Source organism: Aquarana catesbeiana, linkage group LG08 (genome assembly GCF_042186555.1).
Source record: "Aquarana catesbeiana isolate 2022-GZ linkage group LG08, ASM4218655v1, whole genome shotgun sequence".
NCBI classification, from domain to species: Eukaryota; Metazoa; Chordata; class Amphibia; order Anura; family Ranidae; genus Aquarana; species Aquarana catesbeiana.
The window spans coordinates 77,458,590-77,483,088 of NC_133331.1; the positions used below are offsets into that span (position 1 = coordinate 77,458,590).

General features: G+C 42.9%; 1 protein-coding gene across 8 annotated transcripts in view; it reads right to left on the reverse strand.

Annotated features, from left to right (window-relative positions):
- Positions 1 to 22,249, reverse strand: part of PHC1 (polyhomeotic homolog 1) — a 77,907-nt gene extending 55,658 nt beyond the window's left edge. For 6 of the 8 annotated variants that reach the window (XM_073596015.1, XM_073596010.1, XM_073596014.1 and 3 more), the window contains exons 1-2: positions 22,091 to 22,249; positions 1,565 to 1,692 (exon numbers count right to left, since the gene is read on the reverse strand). In XM_073596015.1, the coding sequence (XP_073452116.1) occupies positions 1,565 to 1,678 (114 nt within the window). In that variant the 5' untranslated portion in view covers positions 1,679 to 1,692; positions 22,091 to 22,249. Of the gene's footprint in view, positions 1 to 1,564; positions 1,693 to 13,724; positions 13,900 to 22,090 lie in introns of those variants that run through there. The other 2 variants (XM_073596008.1, XM_073596009.1) reach the window with 2 other exon arrangements.
- Between the last annotated feature and the right edge of the window lie 2,250 nt (positions 22,250 to 24,499).

Below are 24,499 nucleotides of genomic sequence, written 5' to 3' on the forward strand. Positions count from 1 at the left end.
CACATATTTGCAGCACCACAGCAGTTGCAGATCAAACAGGTGCTAAGATGGCAGCTTCCTTGGCTGTAAGGCTCCGTTCACATCTTGGCGTGGGCGGAATCGCCGCAATTCGAAATGGTGGCAAATCGTGGGACGTCCGTGTGATCCCCGTCACTTCCAATGGCACCCCGATCGCGGCACGATTTTGCCACAATTCATCTGGTGTCAATCACGGTAAGATCGTACAAACAGAATCGCAGCACGCTTGTCGCCCAAAAGAAGTTCTTGTACTTCTTTTGGGTGACAGCCGGCCTGCGATCTTGCACTATCTAGCAGATTTTAGGTTTTCTACACCTGTAGCTGCTAGGCAGAGCAATATGTTTTTTAAAGATTCCATTTTGGTAAATAAATTTATGAATTCTTCATGAGCGATCCGTACTCTCAGTCATTTACAGCCTTTCTTTGGGGAGAGAGCATATTTTTCCTTCTTGTATGCTGGAGGCTATGTGACTGAACCACACTGGTATGAGTAGGCAGGATAGAATGCAATGAATTATGCCTTATTCCATTTTTGCTTTTTTTGAAAATCTACACATGTATGGCCAGCGAAAGTATGCTGGGAAAAAAAAAAAAAAGTAAAACAAAAAAAAAAAGAAAAAGTAGATTGATTACAACAAAAGCAAAGCGGTTTGTTCCCAAGATTCCCTTAATGGAAAACAATGAACTACACCAATTTAAAGCCGAGCACCCTGCAGATATAAATGAATCTGTTTATGTATTGATTATGTATTTTTAAAGCTCAGCTGAACCCTTTTGATGTATCACTGTAATCCAGTCAAGCTGCATGTACAGTAAAACATCTGCTGTTCTTAAGGTCAGACTGCTGCTCTCACACAAAGCAGAACACTCAAATTAACATCACTGATCAGGGAGAGGAAGCAAAAGCACAGTAGTTTGCATGTACTGGTGAAGTCTTTTTACGGAAAAATGGCTTGTGGAGTCATACTAACTGTGGGGAAATCCCCCACTATACAGTAAATCAGCAAAGTGATCGGAAGGGATATTAAAGAGAGTAAAATATAAAAAGGTACTCTTTATAAACAGGTTTCTTAGGGTGAAACCTGAAAAATGGCAATTCTCTGATATCACATTCCAGCAGTCCCGGCCAGTACATGAAAAATGACAATTCTCTGATATCACATTCCAGCAGTCCCGGCCAGTACAAATACTGAAAAGATCATCGGTACAACATGACAAATTACTGCTCTGAAAATGTTTTCAGTAGTTTATACAACCCTCATATGCAGTGATGTACCAAAGAACACTGCATCATTTACAGAAGAATAGATCTGATTTATACAAACAATGAGTGGAGATGGTATTTGCCAGAATGCCTGATGATATCTTTGAAAAACTTCAGTTTTAAATTAATTAATGGGTAATATTCAGAACTAGAGAGACTTATGTAAAAATCCTATAAAATAAAATTTCAACAACTTTAACGACAAAATGACAGCTTTATAATGACAATCAATCATAATGACAGCTTTATAACGCCCTGTACAGAATGAGATAAATGGCATACCTGCACAGCCTGGCGCTCATACAGGGACATCTGAGAAATCTGTGGACGGGAGCTGGCACTAGAGGCAGTGCCCCCATTGGTGGAGGTGGAATTCTGTTCACTCTCTGTCTCCATGTTGGTGCCAAGAACTGCAATTTAAAAAATCACTTCATTAAATGAATGCAATATTTTCAAACATTTTCTACAATTAGACATTAACCTATATAATTTATAATATAAATTACACATTTTATGATTTGTACACACACCATCTAATTTTTGTTACCAGCTACATTGTCCTTCTATAAATAAGGCCCTTTTCACGTGGGCAGACCGACTGGGTCCACCTGTTAGTTTTTAGGCGGATGCAATCAGACCACCTACTGCCCTCTATGGAGCAGCAGATGTCAATGGACATGTGTCCATTGACACCCATCCGACATCCAATCCAATCCTGTCCACTAAAAATAGATGGATGGGGGGGGTCTATTTCCATCCGACTGCTCAAAGAAAGCAGACTGAGTCAGTGTCTGCTCTGCATAAGCAGAGCAGACACTGACCCGTCATCCGCCTGCTCAGCGGGGATAAGTGGACAGATTTGCCACTGAGCTGGTGGATTCCGCTAGTGGAGTCCACCCATCAGAAAGGGGCCTAAATTAGAAAATCCTAGAGCCTGCCAACCCAAAAAAAAAAAAAAAAAAAACCCATAATACATAGTCCTTATCAGGATACCAGACAGATTTAAAAACACAGGATGGGGATCAATCCTCACTAGTTTACACCCAGGCACATGCCCCCAGGATGCTTCAAATAACCTGCTGGTCCTTAAATTTTAAACTTTTAAAACCTCTTTTTAATTGGGTAAATATGAAATATTATAAGGGCTATGCTATATTTATTAGTCAGATCCCCAACTTGCTAAAATTAGATCTGAAGCAGAGAGATCAGATTACACAGACTGCTGCATCAGTTAAAGGAAGAAAACTATCATTCTTTAACCCAGAAGACTTGTCAAATTCTGTAAATTGAGGGCTTTATGTGCCCGCCCTCTAAAAGCATCACCACGGCGCCCCTTGATTATAGTGTATTGATGCAAAAAGCAGCGATGAGGTTATCATACCAGTGCAGCCCTCTGCCCACCACCAATGAGAAAACTGAAGAGGACCCAGCGTGTCACGTGACCTGAAGACATCTGAATAAGGTAGATTAAGAAAAACTGCACAACATACTTCTTAGGGGCTTCCAGGCAGGAGGGGGTGGCTGGCTGGCGAGGAGACCAAGCCCGTAGTCACATTCATTTTAACACCAAAAGGATCAGCAAGGAAGCCTAGTAACTAACTGTACCATTCAAGACAGGTTTCCTCTAATAGATTCAGATGCACTGAATAGTAAGATATGTCTGTGAGGTTTTTGCTCAGATGAACAGCAATCTGAAGCTTCAACATGCAGATGATCACACTGTACTTCCTGAGCAACTAAATAAGCATTGCTGCATGAATAACAGGCTCCATTCATCTCTATGGATAAGTGCAGCTGCCATTTAAGCCTAGCGGGATCAAGTACATGATGGACACTGGCTGCCACTTGGATATATTTTTGTGCATTTTCTAACTGCCAATGTATATGCCTGCACTTAACAACATTGTGCTTAAATCAAAGCCTCATCTATCCAACAATCTATAAAGAGGACTGGAGCCTGCCACTCAACATCCAACTGCTAAAGCAGAGAGATGATTGCTGCTCTTTAGAATAAGCCCTAAATGATGCAGGATTTTAGATTTGTAACAATTTGCTGTACAGTTCCTCTTCCAGCTGCGGAGGGCAGTGACGACTGCTATGCCATCTATCAGTGGGACTATTAGACAGGAATTGGGCAGTGTGCTGCAATCTACATTAGTAACTTCACCTTAAAGCTGAACTTCTAGATATGCAAATATTTCTTTTAAAGCTGAACTCCAGGTACAAAAACCTTTGTTTTTATGTATTCCTCAATAACCACAAAGAACATAAATGCATTTGGTGCACAAAATAGCTTTGCAAACACAGATATTACTGTGTAAAAGTAGCAGTGACATCATCACTGTGCTGTACATAACCTGTGCAGAGAGTAGAGCTGTTTGAGGGACCCAGGAGGCCCCACCCACTATAGGCTGCCTGTAGAAAACTACAGGAGTGGGCGGAGACAAGACCAGCGACCCTGTGGCTGCATATTTGCGGAATATGGTGGTATACAGCTGTGCCAAGAGCATGCCCCCTGCGCGCTCCCAGCACAGTTACCGGCAGCTAAAAGAAAGCTCACGATCGGTGCAGGGGCTTTCCAATCATGTGACTGCTGTGTTAGTTGAGGCCAATCATTGAGGTCACATGATCATAAACTCCGCCTCCAGGCATCCTAAACACCTTAAAGAGTGGGAGGCACCGGCGCCAAGGGGTTAATCACTTCAGCTCTGGAAGATTTTATCCCCTTTATGACCAGACTATTTTTTGCCATTTAGCACTGTGCTACTTTAACTGGTATTAGCGCGGTCATGCAACGCTGTACCTAGAGCTGCAGGATTCTGGCTAAAATGAGAATCACAATTTTTTTGCTTAGAAGATAGATCACGATTCTCTCACGATTCTCACGGCGTAACATCATCTTTCACATTAAAACAAAAAAAAATTGGGCTTACTTTACTGTTTCGTTTTTTTTTTTAATTCATTGAAACGTATTTTTTGCATTTGAAAGACCGCTGGGCAAATACAGTGTGACATAAAATATTGCAGCAATTTACATTTTATTCCCTAGGGTCTCTGCTAAAATATATATAATATCTGGGGGTTCCAAGTAATTTTCTAGCAAAAATATTTTTTTTAACTAAAGGCCCCTTTCACACTGTTGCGCCGTTCAGGTGCGCCTGTCAGTTTTGTTGGCGGACCTGAACGGGCGCTCCATGCTAGTCTATGGAGCGATGGATGTCAGCGTGACATTTCTGCTGACATCCGACCCGATCTGATCCACTAAAATCAGACGGATGGCTCTACGTTCCCATCCGTCCCTATCGGATCGGGGGAGATCTGATGAAAACGGACACGCTGCCCGTTTTCTTCCAATCTTTCCATAGCAACCAGCAGCGCTCGACAAGCCCCTCCCCGCTCAGTGAGCAGAGAGGGACCTGTCATCCGCCGGCTCAGCGGAGATCAACGGACAGAGGCGGACTCCGTGGCAGCGGATCCGCCTCGTGAGAATGAAGCCTTAGAAACAAGTGTCAGAAAAAGATTTAGACTTTAAGTGGTTAAACCTCCTGCATTTACACTTGTTAAAAACTTGGCAGACTGCCTGGATTTTTTCTTTACACACAGAAGTTTATCCCTTTGATCTAAGAAGGAAGAGTTAAGCAGGCCATACACGGTCGAATTTCGAACAAATTTTCTTCTCAAAATCTGAAAGTTCGCTTTTTTTGTGATCCGATGTTGCCACTATTGATTTTCGAAATTTGGCCGACCAAGCCTTCAATTTCACCTCATGTTGCTACAGAAAAGATTTTCGTGGCTGGGAACCCTCATTTCTCTCCGTAAATTTTCTTTTCTTATTACATTTCTCGCAAAATTCTGCCATCATTGATTAGAAAATCGTTTGTTTTTCTAACAATTTACAAATTCCTCAAATTTGATTGCCGCACGAAAATCGGTCGTTGCTACAGACCACTAATGGTGCGAAATTCATATGAAAATTCTTTGATACGATTTTCGAAAGAAAATTCTTTCGAAATTCGAACCGTGTTTCGTGTTAAAAACTTGGCAGACTGCCCAGATGTTTTCTTTTGACAGCTGAGTGAGCAGATAAGTCTCTCCACTTGTTATCTGAAAGAATCGACAAACTCTGCAACAGAGATCGTCGGGGGGGGTTGAATCGAGATCACGATTTTTTTAACGATTAATTGTGCAACTCTAGCTGTACCCAAACTAAATTAATATAATTTTATTTGGTACTTGATCACTACTGGTTTGTTTTGTTTTGTTTTTTGCAATATAAATGTAAAAAGACCAAAAAAATTTTGAAAAAAAAGGAAAAAAAAATTGTTTTTTTTTACCTTCTGCTATAAAACATATCCAATATATATATATTTTTTTTTAATCAAATTTCTTCATCAATTTTGGCCAAAATGTATTCTGCTACATGTCATTGATGGAAAAAACCAAAAATAAAAACCCAATAAGTGTATAGTGATTGGTGCGTGAAAGTCTACAAACAATGAGATATATATATATATATATATATATATATATATATATATATATATATATATATATTTATTTTATTTTTATTTTTTTTTTAATCACACTGGAATTTTTTTTTTATATACTACTAATGGCGGTGATCAGATTCTTATAATGGGACTGCTGACTAGCTGCCACGGAACTCACCAGTGACCAGTAATAATACTACACACATTCCCTCTGCACAGAGCTCTGTGTCGATAGTCAACACAGGGCTCTGGGCTGTGATTGTACACAGCCGATCAGCAGGTACTTGTCGTTAATCATTGGCCAGGACATGCTGACAGGCTCCCGCTGTGTACAACTGTGTCAAAGCGGGTGCCGGTGGGCGCACAAGCAAGCGCTAAATCCAGATGCAGGCAGCGATGTACAGGTATGTCGCTTTGCCAGTGTAGGACCCTCCTGTGACAATCCCTCCTGTGACTAATGACCCCAGAAGCAACATGTATTGTGTAGTTTCTGGGGTCACAGCTGTCAATATTGGGCAAGTGTCTAGTAGACTCCCAATGTCTCCATAAAGAAGACATGTCACCTGCCCATGCAATCACGTATGTTGTGATGGCAATAAAAGTGAAAAAAAAATTAAGTGTTAAAAAAAAAAAAATGAATTGTATAAAATAAAATTCATTTAAAAAATAAATAAATAATAGTGCACCCCCATCACCCTAGCACACAGCCCATTAAAAAAGCACAGGACGAGCATGTGTATGTAACATCAATTGCACCACACATTAGAGGCATCATCATGAATGTTGGAATAAAAGCAATAATTCTAGGGCCTTAGTTCACGGCTACCTCTAAACTGATAACCTGCAAGCACTTTGAAAACTTTGTCTATAAAGAATAATTTTGGATTCCATGTTTTTTTTGTTTTGTTTTTTTTTTGCAATCCCTCAGGCATAAGCAATTTAAAGAATTTACATGTTTGATATCTCAATATCATTGGCAATCCCATATTTTTTATTTTACTTAAAACATTTGTATAAAATTGTGTTTGTATGCAATAAAATTCATTTTAGTGCATTTTTTCCTGAAAATATGCATTTCATCAATAACTACACAAGTATCAGGCAACATAAAAAAATGCAACTAACACCATTTTATTCCCAGGGGTCTCTGCTTTCAGAAAATAAACTTTCTGGGGGTGTTTACAGTGATTTCTAGCAAAAAAAATGCAGATTTTAACATGTGTGCAAAAAAAAAAAAAAAAAAATTAAAAACTTTTCCTCACTAGACAACTTGCTAGAAACTTCGGCTACTGCAGAAGGTCAGTTCCTAGTGAAGCCCCCTCCCTCCAAGCATGTCTTAGCCATTTCTTCTTCTGGTAGTGCATAATTAGAATCTGTGCTGGCACAGCTCCTCCCCCCCTCCCCCCACCTTCTTACATATAGTAACATGCTGAGGGCTGACAACACATCCAAGATAGTGGCAGCCACAGTAGCCATCTCAGGGCTTTTACATGTCAGCATAATAAGGGAGGCTTTTTATGGGTAAACAAGATGTATAAAATACATTAGATGAAGATATGTTATGAGAAGATTTTTGTTGAAATTGTCTGGGGAAAGGGTCCCTAAAGGAACTTTTTGCAATATGACCTAGGCGTTGCCTCACACTCATTACAGAATGTACCAATTTACAAGCAATCAAGACAACAACTTCAGAATCGATAAAACTGTCAAAATTCTGCAAAGTATTTCTCATAAGGACTGACACTGATTGCAACATGAATACTAGATTCCTCTGTACACACAGAAACAGATTCCTCAGGTCTACAGAAAAACAAAAATCATTCAGTTTTCCTCTCTCTTATGCATGTTTCATTAAAGCGGCAGTAAACCGTTGTGTTTTTTTTGCAACATGCAAGGCAATTATTATTATTCAGGATTTATATAGTGCTAACAGTTTGCGCAGCGCTTTACAACATGGGGGCAGATAGTACACTTACAATACAAATCAATACAGGGGATTGATTTGCTCGTTAATGTCATAATGTGCGAAGTATAAACATTATGTGAAACGCACCTTAGAACGAAGCTCTCCTGCGATGCTCTGTCTTCCTTCGGGGTTCGCAAACTCTGGCTGTGTGAGTGGCTGAAGCCATAATGATGGCGTCACTCCCGCGCATGCGTGTGAGCCACCGTTTACGGCACAGGACTATGGAAGAACGGCGCAGGTGGCCGTTCCTTCAGAGTGCATGCACCGGTGACATCTCCAGCTGCATCTACAGTAAGGGCACTTTCACACTGCCATCGCCCGGACGTCGGCGGTAAAGCGCCGCTATTTTTATCAGCACTTTACCGTCGTTTTTGCAGTGCTTTTCGGCCGCTAGCAGGGGCTCCTACAGCGCTGCAAAGCTGCTTGTAAGACTTTTTTTGATGTCCTGCCAGTGCAGCGCCTCAGTGGGAAAGCACTCAGGCTTTCACACGGTTATTGCAGATTAGGCTCTTTTCAGGCGCTTTACAGACGCTATTTTTAGCGCTAAAGAGCCTGAAAAATGCCTCCAGTGTGAAAGGGGTCTAAATATCTCCTAAACCAGGGGTCTCAAACTGGCGGCCCTCCAGCTGTTGCAAAACTACAAGTCTCATGAGGCACTGCAAGGCTGACAGTTACAAGCATGACTCCCACAGGCAGAGGCATGATGGGACTTGTAGTTTCGCAACAGCTGGAGGGCCGCTAGTTTGAGACCCCTGTCCTAAACTGTGCACGTTTAGGAGATATTTACAGTACCTAAAAGGGTAAGCCTTATTATAGGCTTACCTATAGGTAAAAATGATGCATGGGAGTTTACTCCCACTTTATATCACTTCTTTATGACTTTTAATAATCGGACACTTACCTGTCCAGGGATCTAGAATGGTCCTCACCCAAGCATGCTTTTCGCCCCTCTTGATCTCCAAGCACCAGCATGTTTACTTTGGAAATCCAGCTGTGTTGGCTTGTGGCTTCACAGGCTACTTTCTACCGTGCATGCGCGAGCTACACTGTGCTTTGTGAATGGTCCCGAAGCGGTCTTGGACCTGTGACATGTTCCAGAAGGCTGTGGGGGAAGGAGGGAGAGCCGAACTTCTGCCCGGATCGACGTGGTGATCCAACCAGAAGTGGGAGCGGGTACCTGTCAAAATCAGGTAACCGCTCCCTCCCAAAAAAATAAACTGCAGAGGGGGTGAGGAGGCAGACAAGAGGACAGTCCCCTTTTGGATGAAGTTCCGCTTTAACCACTTAAGGACCGAGCCTCTTTCTGAGATTTGTTGTTTACATGTTAAAAACATTTTTTTTTGCTAGAAAATTACTTAGAACTCCAAAACATTATATATTTTTTTTTTCTAACACCCTAGAAAATAAAATGCCGGTCGTTGCAATACTTTCTGTCACACCGTATTTGCACAGCGGCCTTACAAACGCACTTTTTTTTTGGAAAACATACACTTTAATGAATTAAAAAAATAAGACAATAGTAAAGTTAGCCCAATTTTATTTTATATTGTGAAAGATAATGTTACGCCAAGTAAATTGATACCCAACATGTCACGCTTCAAAATTGCGCCCGCTCGTGGCATGGCGACAACCCTTTATCCTTAAAAATCTCTATAGGCGACGTTTAAAAAATTCTACAGGTTGCTTGTTTTGAGTTACAGAACTGTTACAGAGAGGTCTAGGGCTAGAATTATTGCTCTCACTCTACCGATCGCGGCGATACCTCACATGTGTGGTTTGAACACCGTTTTCATATGCAGGCGCTACTCACGTATGCGTTCGCTTCTGTGCGCGAGCTAGTCGGGACGGGGCGCGTTAAATCCATTTTTTCTTTCTCATTTACTTAACTTTATATTTTTACACTGTCCTTTAAAAAAAAAAAAAAAAAAATTGGGTCACTTTTATTCCTATTACAAGAAATGTAAACATCCCTTGTAATATTAAAAAAAAAAAAAAAAAAAGTATGACAGGACCTCTTAACCTACTAAACAAACAATAAAAGTGCAGCGCAAAAACATGAGAAAGAAAGTCCTCTATAGGGCAGAAATTTTCTCCTCTGTAATGTATCTTCTTACTATAAAACACTTGAGGCTCTTCAAAATGACTGAACAAATACACTGCTTACCAGATGAAAGATCAAAGTAGGCATAATTACCACCAATGCTGGATACGCCCGGATCCGATGATCTGCTGGTGTAAGGTGACAGCCCACAGCTTATCCTCCAGTGTGACAGATGATAAAATTACCTCCAGGGTGCGGTAAAATGGAAAAGAAGAAGGGACATCTAAGAGCGTTCCATAAGGCTCAAAAGATATTTTATTTTATGTAACAAGTCAAGATACAGTCCATGTGAAAGCGCGTATAAATAGCGCTATTTAAAACATATAAAATCCAAGAGCGGGGATGCAACAGACTGTTCGCGTCCGAACAGCTGTGAGATGACAGCGGGTGACGTCAGACTCCGCCCCCGTACGCGGCGTTACGTCCAATGGAAGCGAAGTTCCAAATTAACTAATTCCTGAGCGGAGACACTTGCTGGCAATGTGGAGATATGATAAAATTAAAATAAATTCCGACCATTCCTATTTATATGGGTAAATGATTGATCTATGCTTTAAGTGAAGATTAGTAAGTGTGCATGATCGAATCTGTATTTATAATTAAGTGGGAGTTTTTATCATATCTCCACATTGCCAGCAAGTGTCTCCGCTCAGGAATTAGTTAATTTGGAACTTCGCTTCCGTTTCCGCTCTGTGACACACTTCTTGCTGACAGTCGGCAAGTATTTAAGATCCCGGGTGACAGCCTGACTCCACCCCTGCTGACGAAGTCCATTGGACGTAACGCCGCGTACGGGGGCGGAGTCTGACGTCACCCGCTGTCATCTCACAGCTGTTCGGACGCGAACAGTCTGTTGCATCCCCGCTCTTGGATTTTATATGTTTTAAATAGCGCTATTTATACGCGCTTTCACATGGACTGTATCTTGACTTGTTACATAAAATAAAATATCTTTTGAGCCTTATGGAACGCTCTTAGATGTCCCTTCTTCTTTTCCATTTTACCGCACCCTGGAGGTAATTTTATCATCTGTCACACTGGAGGATAAGCTGTGGGCTGTCACCTTACACCAGCAGATCATCGGATCCGGGCGTATCCAGCATTGGTGGTAATTATGCCTACTTTGATCTTTCATCTGGTAAGCAGTGTATTTGTTCAGTCATTTTGAAGAGCCTCAAGTGTTTTATAGTAAGAAGATACATTACAGAGGAGAAAATTTCTGCCCTATAGAGGACTTTCTTTCTCATGTTTTTGCGCTGCACTTTTATTGTTTGTTTAGTATGTTATTTTGGGCTTGGTGTTAACCCTTAAGTGTTCAGCTTGCATTAGATTGATTTCTTCTTTTTTTGTTTGCGCTGATTGTACAATTTTGGCAAGGACCTCTTAACCGCTTCAATACTGGGCACTTATACACACTTCCCGCCCAGACCAATTTTCAGCTTTCAGCGCTCTCGCACTTTGAATGCAAATTACTCAGTCATGCAACACTGTACCCAAACAACATTCTTATCATTTTTTTAATACAAATAGAGCTTTCTTTTGGTGGTATATAATCACTACTGGGTTTTTTATTTTTTGCAACATAAGTGGAGAAAGTGCGAAAATTTTGAAACAAAAACAAACTTTTTTTTAGTTTCTATAATAAAATTTTGCAAATAAGTAATTTTTGTTCATAAATTTGGACCAAAGTTTATACTGCTACATATCTTTGGTAAACATAACCCAGAAAAGTGTATATTATTTAGTCTGTGTGAAAGTTATAGAGTCTATAAGCTTTGGTGCAAATTATTGAAAACTGATCACACCTGATGCACCGACAGCCTGTCTCATCTCTTGAGGCCCTGAAATGTCAGGAAAGTACAAATAACCCCCCCCCCCAAATGATCCCTTTCTGGAAAGTAGACAGTCCAAGGTATTTAGTAAGAGGCATAGTGAGTTTTTTGAAGTTATTTTTTCCCACAATTCTTGGGAAAATTAAGAAATTTTTTTTTTTTTTTTTTTTTTTTTTTTTTTTTTTTTTTTACACACAAAATATTCATAAAAACAAGTTATTTCTCACACACAGCATACTTTCAATTACACCCCAAAATGCATTCTGATACTCCTCCTAAGTATGACGATGCCACATGTGTGGGACTTTCACAGCCTGGCCACATAGAGAGGTCCACCATTGAAGTAGTACCTTCAGGCGTTCTAGGAGCATAAATTACACATATAATTTCATTCCTTCCTATCACACTTTTGAAGGTCCTGGAGCACCAGGACAGTGGCATTACCCACAAAATCACTCGTATATTCTATGAGGCATGCGCTGCAGATAGGTACTCGGGTACTCTGTTGGGCTGTGACAGATCCTCTTTTTTTTTTGGGGGGGGGGGCAAACAGTGTGTTTGGTGTATACTGTAGGCGGTAACAAACTGTTACCCCAATCTCCTCCTGAAATACGACCAGTGTGTGAGGAGGAGAGACTGGTAACAGCTTGTTACCGCGGTTTGTTGGCATTCTGTGACCGGCTGTGATTTGACACAGCTGGTCACGTGGTAAAGAGCCAATTTCATTGGCTCTTTACCGCAATCAGGGGATGGGCTGTGTCAGTGTGCCTCGTTCCCAATCGCCGATCTGCGCGCCCCTAGGACAATGCATGTGACCAGACACAGCCGGTCACATGGTAAAGAGCTGATTTTTATTGGCTCTTTACACTGATCTGGGATGGGCTGTATCGCCTCACTGCGGGCCCCCGGGGGCCTACAGGAGCGGCAAGAATCCCAGGACGTCATATAACACCCGCCCGGAGGGACAGAGTGTTCCTGCGGACGTCATATGACAATGGCCCAGTATGGAAGTGGTTAAATATGAGATCTGGATTCAAAAAGACTTCAGATTTTATATTTACACTAAAATGTAATAAAAAATAAAAATAAAATGTAATTTGAAAAAATAATTTTTTTTAAAATTCTTCTTTAAGAGCATTGGGCGGACGTTTGATGTCGTTTCTGCCAGTCAATGTTATAGAGCCGAGTGGGAGCCATCTTCCCCTCACTTAGAAGCCCTGCTAAGCAGGAGAGAGGACCTGATCATCTCCGCCGCTACCGACGGCTCCGGTAAGTGGCGGAGGCGACCAAGGAGCGGCGGGAGGGCCCTCTCCTGCCCCTGATAAAACTGGTCTCGCGGTGAATCCGCCACAGAGACCACTTTTATCTGAAAGAGGACCGCCGGCTGAAGAAGATACCGCGGTTATGGCAGCTAGCTGCTGCCGTAACAATGATATTCCTCTTCAAAGTACCGACGTATATCGTCATGAGCCGGTCCAGAAGTGGTTAACAGGTGTGTAGACTTTTTATACATTGTATGCAGGAAAGCATGCTTGGTATACTCACTGTGGAACCTAAAGGGGTTTATCCTCCGCATTGTGTAAAAAGGCTGTTTGATCTTGTATGCACAGATCCTCCCCTCCTTCCACTGTCCCCTAATAATTTCCTGATAACACAGAGCCTATGGAGTCAGGCTGCACATGCTCAGTTTGGTGTGTATTGCTAGAGATGTTTTTTTTTTTCCTGGGAGAGTGCATGTGATCAGCACAGGACCAATCAGCACTGTCCAGACAGAGAGTCAGAGGTCCTGGATCCTGATAGGACAGCTCAGTGCAGTGTGAAAACTCCTCCTACAAGCTTTAGCTAGTGCTTGGCTGGACACTGCTAGAAGTCACAAGACTGATATATACTGCTAATGAGAAAAGGTATTTAGCAGTTTATATTTACTAAAAATAATTGCATTTCCATGTTCTGTGTACTGTGGGAGACCAGCTATAGTAAATGCAGGTTCCTGGGTTTATTAACACCTTAAGCACAGAATTAGACATGGCAAGAATTCTAACGCTTTGTTTACCTCTTGCTTTGAGTAGGGAATGGTTAAAACCTCTGACAGTTGTTTGCTCGTCCTCTGTGTCCCTTTGGGGAGAATTTTTCTTCACTCTGTCCCCAGACACAACAAGCAGTAATAGGTGAAATCCATCTCTCTGCCTCTCAGCTCACCCAATCAGTCTCCTCACGCATCACTGATTTACTAACAGACATATCAGCCTGGATGTCAAACCACTTCCTCAAACTGAATCTATCTAAAACTGAGCTCTTAATATTCCCTCCCCCATGTGCCCCTTCCCCTGACTTCTCTGCCAAGATCAATGGCACATCTATCAATCCGCCCCCACATGCCAGGGGTAACCTTAGACTCTGAACTGTCCTTTCAGGCCCACATCTAATCCCTGTCCAAATCATGCCGCCTCCGCAACATTTCCAGAATACGCCCCTTTTTAACTAATGACACCACCAAGCTTCTAATTCACTCCCTGGTTATCTCTCACCTCGATTACGGCAACTCCCTCCTCATTGGATTACCTTTACATAGACTATCCCCCCTTCAGTCCATAATGAATGCCGCTGTAAGACTCATCCACCTTACCAACCATTCAGTGTCCTCCACCCCTCTCTGCCAATCCCTCCACTGGCTTCCACTCACCCGACGAATAAAATTCAAAGTACTAACAATAATTTACAAAGCCATCCATAACTCTGCCCCCAGCTACATCACTAATCTAGTCCCAAAATACCAACCAAGCCGCTCTCTTCGGTCCTCCCAAGACCTCCTGCTCTCTAGCTCCCTTGTCATCTCCTCCTATGCTCGCCTCCAGGATTTCTCCAGAGCATCTCCCATCCTCTGGAACTCCCTACCCCAATCTGTCCAACTGTCCCCTAATCTATCCATCTTTAGACGACCCCGAAAACCCTTCTCTTTAAAGAAGCCTATCCTGCTTCTAACTAACACTGTTTCACTTCCTCCATCAGCTCATCCCCCCACAGCTATTACCTTTTGTATCAATTGACCCTCCATTTTTAGATTGTAAGCTCTAACGAGCAGGGCCCTCTGATTCCTCTTTGTTACACTCTTGTACCAAATTGTAATGCAACTGTAATGTCTGCCTTTATTTTGTTAAGCGCTGAGCAAACTGTTGGCACTATATAAATCCTGTATAATAATAAGGCAGAGAAATCATCTCCTGGACAAATATCTCTAGAACAAATGTGTACTGGATAATTTCCTCTCTGTTCCTGTTCCTTCACTTTCATTCCAAGTGACACTGGTAATCAGGACAAAAAGGCTCAAAAGTCCCCACTGTGTCCTCACCCCAAGCACACCATAAGAAAAAGACAAAACTGCCACACTGTGATCTCTGATGGTGTTCACATGATCAAGGCTTTATTCTACCAGTGACCACAATGGCACCTACCTAGCGACCCCCCCCCCCCCCCTGGACTTCACAGAGTATCTCATGCGCTCTAATATTTATTATATACACTCATGTGAATGCGCTTTAAAGCCCAACTCTGGGAAACTAGTTTAGGTCTAAGGTTCATAGAAACAAATATTAACTTGGTTGATCCCCTGCGCTGCTAGACTCTTCCCTGCAGCGTCTTCTTCACTTCAGTGGTTTAGGGTCCTTACTTCATTAAGGCCAATGCAGGGTTCATAGCCCTGCACTAGATGTGATGATGCTAAGAAGTCAGTCCGCCATTGGAGCCACATTTGCTCAGGTAGAAGAGGAACAGATAAGTAAAAGTGTTTTTACAGTCCCCTAGAATACATAACGCATTTAACCCTTGTAGTGCAGACACAGCCCCACTGAAAGGGAGAGTTTTCACATTTCCTGGAGTGTATCAGTCCGTATAGTCACACATCTCTATAGCCAGTCTCTGAATGCACAAAGGTCGAAGACATCAGTTATAGGATACATGATGTAACCAAGAACCTAAAGCATTATATGAATAAAAGCAGCCAGCAGATTGCAGTGACATTTTCAGAAGCAACACATATATATTTTAAATGATAGTACTGTAATCAGATATTTGCCCATATCCTTCACACATATCGTTATAGTTATGCACATAATAAAATATAAGATTTGTGTAAGCACATACATTCTCATGAAAAGATGACGGAGCTCCTGAACTAGTGTACAAATATACACAGCCTATAGACTGCAGTATGCAATCACAATGCAATATACAAGTGCTGTGATAGCATTGCTATGTACGTGTATACAACTATGCATAAACATGACAAAAATGACTGCCCTCAAACTGGAATATAAATGTTTGCAGCCTGTGTGTACACAATACATAGTAAATGAGGTCTGTGTGTAAACCTACACTTACATAGATCACAAGAATGGCCAGATGTAATACACAAATGCATTCAGCCTGTAGATTGCAGCAAGATGCAATACACACATACTGTAGAGTACAGGGACAATAACACACGTTATCGGTGTGCATACCTACCCTGTGCCGATATACATGAATGCATGCAGCACAACACAATGTACACACAGTGTAGGGTATGAAAATAAAAAAAAAACAGACCTACACCTCAGTACATACAGTGGGGCAAAAAAGTATTTAGTCAGCCACCAATTGTGCAAGTTCTCCCACTTAAAAAGATGAGAGAGGCCTGTAATTGTCATCATAGGTATACCTCAACTATGAGGGACAACATGTGGAAACAAATCCAGACAATCACATTGCCTGATTTGGAAAGAATTTATTTGCAAATTATGGTGGAAAATAAGTATTTGGTCAATATCAAAAGTTCATCTCAATACTTTGTTATATAGCCTTTGTTGGCAATGACAGAGGTCAAACATTTTCTGTAAGTCTTCACAAGGTTGTCACACACGGTTGCTGGTATGTTGGCCCATTCCTCCATGCAGATCTCTACTAGAGCAGTGATATTTTGGGGCTGTCGCTGGTCAACACGGACTTTCAACTCCCTCCAAAGGTTTTCTATGGGGTTGAGATATGGAGACTGGCTAGGCCACTCCAGGACCTTGAAATGCTTCTTACGAAGCCACTCCTTCATTGCCCGTGTGGTGTGTTTGGGATCATTGTCATGCTGAAAGACCCAGCCACATTTCATCTTCAATGCCCTTGCTGATGGGAGGAGGTTTGCACTCAAAATCTCACAATACATGACCCCATTCATTCTTTCATGTACACGGATCAGTCTTCCTGTTCCCTTTGCAGAGAAACAGCCCCAAAGCATGATGTTGCCACCCCCATGCTTCACAGTAGGTATGGTGTTCTTTGGTTGCAACTCAGCATTCTCTCTTCTCCAAACACGACAAGTTGTGTTTCTACCAAACAGTTCTACTTTGGTTTCATCTGACCATATGACATTCTCCCAATCCTCTTCTGGATCATCCAAATGCTCTCTAGCAAACCTCAGACGGGCCCGGACATGTACTGGCTAAGGCCCCTTTCACACGATTGGACCTTTCAGGTCCGCCTGTCAGTTTTGACGGCGGACCTGAACGGCGCTCCATGTTAGTCTATGGAGCGTCGGATGTCAGCGGAGGCATCTCCGCTGAGATCCGACCCCGTCCGATCCGCTAAAAGCAGACGAATGGCTCTACGTCCAGGTCCGTCGCTGGCGGATCGGGTGAGATCGGATGAAAACAGACAGCATTCATCCAATCCCTCCATAGGCAGCAGAGGCGCCTGACAAGCCCCTCCCCGCTCAGTGAGCAGAGAGGGACCTGTCATCCGCCGGCTCAGCGGAGATCAACGGACAGATCTCCCACTGAGCCGGTGGACCGAGGCAGGCTCCATAGAAACGGAGTCCGCCTCGTGTGAAAGGGGGCTTAAGCAGGGGGACACATCTGGCACTGCAGGATCTGAGTCCCTGATGGTAGCCTTTGTTACATTGGTCTCAGCTCTCTGCAGGTCATTCACTAGGTCCCCCCGTGTGGTTCTGGGATTTTTGCTCACCGTTCTTGTGATCATTTTGACCCCACGGGGTGAGATCTTGCGTGGAGCCCCAGATCGAGGGAGATTATTAGTGGTCTTGTATATCTTCCATTTTCTAATTATTGCTCCCACAATTGATGTCTTCACACCAAGCTGCTTGCCTATTGCAGATTCAGTCTTCCCAGCCTGGTGCAAGTCTACAATATTGTTTCTGGTGCCCTTTGACAGCTCTTTGGTCTTCACCATAGTGGAGTTTGGAGTGTGACTGAGGTTGTGGACAGGTGTCTTTTATACTGATAACAAGTTCAAACAGGTGCCATTAATACAGGTAATGAGTGGAGGACAGAGGAGCCTCTTAAAGAAGAAGATACAGGTCTGTGAGAGCCAGAAATCTTGCTTGTTTGTAGGTGACCAAATACTTATTTTCCACCATAATTTGCAAATAAATTCTTTCAAAAAACAGACAATGTGATTGTCTGGATTTGTTTCCACATTTTGTCTCTCATAGTTGAGGTATACCTATGATGACAATTACAGGCCTCTCTCATCTTTTTAAGTGGGAGAACTTGCACAATTGGTGACTGACTAAATACTTTTTTGCCCCACTGTAATTGGTGTGGTTCCATATAAATGTATGCAGCGTGTAGATTAGAGCAGGATACAATGTGCAGATACAGTGTAAAGGTATAGGGACAATAATGCATTACATCTGTGCCAAAACATACAGTGCAAATCAGCGGTGGTCAACTTGCTAGATATAGGAGGCCTCAAGTGCACTCCCTAACATTCCCATGGGGGCACATGTCATTTTTTAGTACAAGTAAAGCTACAGAGGATTGTCAGAGACTGCTGACACACTATTAATCAGAGCCTTGTGAAAAGCTACAGGTGTAGTCAAGGGTTAAGGAAAGCTGCAGGAGATTGCTAGGCCCCTTTCATATGGGTGGGATCTGGTTTTGCTCAGAAAGGGATACGTCCACTCATCCTCTACAGAGCTGAGCAGAACGGCCGGATAACAGGTCCATGTCTGCTCCGCTAATGCAGAGCAGACATGTACACAGCCTCTATGGCAGACTGGCAGTGGTATGTAACCAGATGAAGGGAAATTATCCCCTTCCTTTTTTTTTTTTGCCAGATCAGATCCTGAGTTAACTGGGTGTAAACAGACACAAGTCTTCCAGATTTCGATAAGCCCCCCGCCCACAGACCCCGACAACCAAAAGCCAGGGTTGTTGGGAAGAGGCCATGTGACATCAACATGTGGACAAGGTGCTTTGGGCCCCCCCGGTGCCCCCACCCCCCATGTTGAGGGCATGTGGTGTGGTCTGGTCTGGTACGGTTTGGGGGGCACTCGCTTGTCCCCGCCCACTTTCCTGACATGCCAGCTGTGTGCTCGGATAAGGGCCTGGTATGGATTTTGGGGTTTTTTTCCACACCCGAAGGGCCTGGTATTATCTTGGAGGGGGAACCCATGCCGTTTTTATTTTTTAATTTGGCGTGGGGTTCCCCTTCAAGATCATCAGAGCACAAGTTGCATGCCAAAGTCCGATCAGTCAAGACGGTGATCCGACTTTAGTGATATTCTAAGGGATTAAATTGGGTTAAAGTCAGACCAAAGTAGTGCAGGGAGCATTTTCAATGTCAGACCGACTTGTGTCGGACTAGTTAGGACGGCTCCCATAGGGAAACATTTATTTTCACACGTCATGCGACATGAGCTTCCAATGTCGGAGCGTTTGTCATACCAGTGTGAACCCGCCCTCATTCACACAGGCAGACCTATCCATACACCGGTGTGAAGGGAAACCTTTGCCCACATGAATGTTGCAAGTGTTTTGTGCATAAGCTCTAACAAGAAGGGCCTTCTGATTCCCCCTGTTTTGAATTGTATTTGTACTGCCTGCCCTTTATGTTGTAAAGTGCTGCACAAACTGTTGGCGGTATATAAATCCTGTATAATAATAATAAGTCACATTCATGTCTACCGAAACTAGAGGTCGACCGATATGGGTTTTTCTCTGGCCGATGCCGATATTTAGAAATCGCGGTGGCCGATTCCAATATGTGATGCCGATTTTTTTTGGGCCGATATATTTGGCCGATTTTTTTTTTTTTTTCCCTTCATCTCATAAAATCTAACAGTTAGACCCCTTTCACACTGGGGCGTTTTTCAGGCGCTTTTGGGCTAAAAAGAGCGCCTGTAAAGTGCCTGTAAAACGGCTCCCCTGCAGTCTCAGTGTGATATCCCGAGTGCTTTCACACTGAGGCGATGCGCTGGCAGGATGTAAAAAAAAGTCCTGCAAACGGCATCTTTGGAGCGGTTTATACCACCACTCCTGCCCATTGAAATGAATGCGCACCGCTGCCGAAGCGCCTGCAAAGCGTTTTGGCAGCGGCGCTTCAGGGGTGCATTTAACCCCTTCCTCAGCCGCTAGCTGGGTTATAAGCGCCCCGCTAGCAGCCGAATAGTGCCTCTAAAATGACGGTAAAGTGCCGCTAAAACTAGCAGCGTTTTACCATCAACGCCTGCCCGCTCCAGTGTGAAAGCAACCTTAAGTGATACAGAAAATTTTTTACATTTAAACATTAAACAAAACAAACCTCCAATCAGTTCACTTGTATGTATAATTTAGAAAAAAAAAAAAAACTATCTTAAATATTAAATACACAAAAACAGGTAATCAAAACTTTTGGACGAAAAAAAAATGGGCTAACTTTACTGATTAGTTTTTTTTTTTTAATTCATTACTGTATTTTTTTTTTTTTAAATTGCGTTTGAAAGACCGCTGCACAAATACCGCGTGACATAAAATATTGCAACAACCGCTATTTTATTCCCTAGGGTCTCTGCTAAAAAAAATATATATAATGTTTGGGGGTTCTAAGTGATTTTCTAGCAGAAAATACAGGATTTTTACTTGTAAGCAACAAGTGTCAGAAAAGATTTAGTCACGGCTGAAGTTACAATCGGCCTTTTTTATCAGCACAATCGGCCGATGCCGATTAAGTAAAAAACGCAAAATATCGGCCGATATATCGGCCGGCCGATATATCGGTCGACCTCTAACCGAAACGCAGCAGTACACAGACACAGCCACTGGTTCCAATTTGACAGCCATGGGGGTGCATGCTCCTCTAAGCACACAGTGGTGTTGAATTACTAAAACTAGAGAGAGCAAAATCTGGTGCAGCTGTTCATGGTGGCCAATTAGCTTTTAACTTCAGCTTGTTCAATTAAGCTCTGACAAAAAACAAGCCGATTGCTTACCATACACAGCTCCACCAGCTTTTGTCATCTCCAGAGTGCGTTCTGCAACATACACCCGCATGGGTGTCAAACTGGGACCAGCGGCTCAGTCCATGTAGGGTCTGACCTCCATGTATACAATGTAACCTGTCTATACACACTGTATACAGATCATGGGTCAGACCTCCATGTATACAATGTAACCTGTCTATACACACTGTATACAGATCATGGGTCTGACCTCCATGTATACAATGTAACCTGTCTATACACACTGTATACAGATCATGGGTCTGACCTCCATGTATACAATGTAACCTGTCTATACACACTGTATACAGATCATGGGTCAGGCCTCCATGTATACAATGTAACCTGTCTATACACACTGTATACAGATCATGGGTCTGACCTCCATGTATACAATGTAACCTGTCTATACACACTGTATACAGATCATGGGTCAGGCCTCCATGTATACAATGTAACCTGTCTATACACACTGTATACAGATCATGGGTCAGGCCTCCATGTATACAATGTAACCTGTCTATACACACTGTATACAGATCATGGGTCTGACCTCCATGTATACAATGTAACCTGTGTACACAGATGATGGGTATACTATGCAGACCTGTGTATACACAATGTATACAGATGATGAGTATACAGATGATGGGTGTACATTGTACACAGATGATGGGTATACATTGTACACAGATGATGGGTACACAGATGATGAGTACACAGTGTATACAGATGATGGGTATACAATGCAGACCTGTGTATATACAATGTACACAGATGATGGGTATACAGTGTATACAGATGATGAGTACACAGATGATGGGTATACAATGCAGACTTGTGTATACACAATGTATACAGATGAGTATACAGATGATGGGTGTACATTGTACACAGATGATGGGTATACAATGCAGACCTGTGTATATACAATGTACACAGATGGGTATACAGATGATGGGTGTACAATGCAGACCTATGTACACAGCCCCCACACATACAGAGCGGCGGGCCCCGGCCTCCTCGGTATGGAGACAGGCGGTGACACCGGCTCCACACATAATACTGATAGGTGAGTGTACACAGAGGGGGAGGAGCTCCTCACATATAGACCGGACAGAGCCCGCCCCTCCTCTCCCGTTGTGACGTGGGAAGCCTCTCGCTCCAGCACTGACCTCCTGACCTTTCCCCTCTTCGGTCCCGCGCTGACCTCTGACCTCTCCCCGCCGCTCACTCCGAACTCAGCTTCTCCCTCTCTGTCTGGCTCTTTCTCTCAGCCCCTGACGTCATTTCCCCTCAGACTGGACGACTTCCTGAACACGTGACCACTCCCTCCTCACCTTTCGGTGTGTTGTTATGGGAACGGAGGGGAGGTCCCTCTTCCTGACAGAGTCTGTGACTGTCCCTGTGCTGTGCTCCCTGGGTGCCCTGTGTACAGGGGATAGGTGTACAATGACACCCTCTGGCAGGGGATAGGATTTCTTGTACACTCAAATCAATAGAAAGCTGAACAGAAAAGTTTCAGTCTGATTGTACAATCATTTGTAAGCTGAACATACACCATACAATCTCCTTTAGATCTGCCAATTATTATGTAAATAATATAAGGGCAGTGCAATTGGATATAAATATTATGGATTGTTTAGTGCTAACCTCATATTACATAGATACATAGGGTCTCATTGCTGGGAGGCAGGATGGACTTCTCAATCACATGGTCATATCATTGGGGAACCATCCACAGATCACAGAGTCCGGGAGCTATCTGTGACAGCTCAGTCCCTGTGCTGGGAGTGCGTAGGGGGCAAACTACAGATGTGCAACTGTTTGTGTTCCTAGTTCTCAGGATCAGTGTCAGGGCGGTATTGAAGCGGGACTAAATCCATCCATTTATCAGTTTAAAAAATAGTTACATTCCAGCACGTGTCAGGAATGTAACTGTCCTATGTGCTTGTGTCCTCAACCAAACTGTACAACCATCCAATGGCTGGTGTCATAACTGATCACATGTGCAGCATCATGGCAGATGAAGATCAAACAGGGGCCAAGATGGCAGCATCCTTGGCTGAAAACGATAGGAGGGTTCAATTCTGCTTTAAACCCAAAAACAAAATGTATTATATTTAACCGCTTGCCAACCAGCCACCGTCATTATACTGCGGCAGGTCGGCTCGATCCCGCGATTCACCGTAGCCGTACGTCGGTCCCTTTAACAGCTATAGCAGGCGCGCATGCCCACTGCACGGCAGGGGAGCTGATATGTGTGGCTGGCCACCCGCGATCGGTCCACAGAGAGCCAGAACAGGCATCTGTCAATGTAAACAAACAGATCCCCGTTCTGTCAGGGGAGTAGAGAGCGATCGTCTGTTCCTAGTGATCAGGAACAGCGATCTCTCTCCTCCTCCAGTCATTACACACCCCCCCACAGTTAGAAACACCTCCCTAAGGAACACATACCTCCCAACATTTTGAGATGGGAATGAGGGACACCTACTAGCAAATGTATGTAGGCATAGGGCATGCCCCCTGCCACACCCCCTTAAAGGAGAATTAACCAAAAAAAGATGTTAATTAAATCCACAAGGGACTTTTTTTTACCACTACTATTCCTTTATATTGGCTTTTAAAATTTTCAAATGCAGCAATTTAAAATTTGGATGAAAGGTTTAGCGCTGGGAAACGCTTTTTGAAAGATAAAAAGTGCATTTTATATACAACTATATAGAGATCAGACCAAATTGAGGGACAAATGAGGAGGAATGAGAGACAGAGGGACATTGTTCAATATCAGGGACAGTCCCTCCAAATCAGGGACAGTTGGGAGCTATGGGAACACCTAACCCCTTGATCACCCCCCTAGCGTTAATCCCTTCCCTGCCAGTGACATTTATACAGTAATCAGTGCATTTTTATAGCACTGATCGCTGTATAAATGTCACAATCCGATCTGCCCGCTGCAATGTCGCAGTCCCACTAAAAATCGCTGATCACTAGTAAAAAATAATAATAAAAAGGCCATAAATCCATCCCCTATTTTGTAGACGCTATAACTTTTGCACAAAGCAATCAATAAATGCTTATTGCGATTTTTTTTACCAAAAATATGTAGAAGAATACATATTGGCCTAAACTGATTTTTTTTGGATGTTTATTATAGTAAAAAGTAAAAAAAAATAATGTTTTTTTTTTTTTTCAAAATTGACGCTCTTTTTTTGTTTACAGCACAAAATCTAAAAACTTCAGAGGTGATCAAATACATCCAAAGTAAAGCTCCATTTGTGGGGGGAAAAAAGGATGTCAATTTTGTTTGGGTACAATGTCGCACGACCAAGCAATTGTCAGTTAAAGCGACGCAGTGCCGAATCGCAAAAAATGGCCTGGTCATTAAGGGGGTAAATCTTCCGGGGCTGAAGTGGTTAAAGCGGAGTTCCACCCAAAAGTGGAACGTCCACTTATCTGCTTCCTCCCCCCCTCTAGTGCCACATTTGGCAGCTCTCAAGGGGGGGGGGGGGAACTGGTACCTGTTTTTAACAGGCCGTCCCTCAGAAATTCGGCTCCCCCTCCTCCTTCCCCCACCTCCGGGC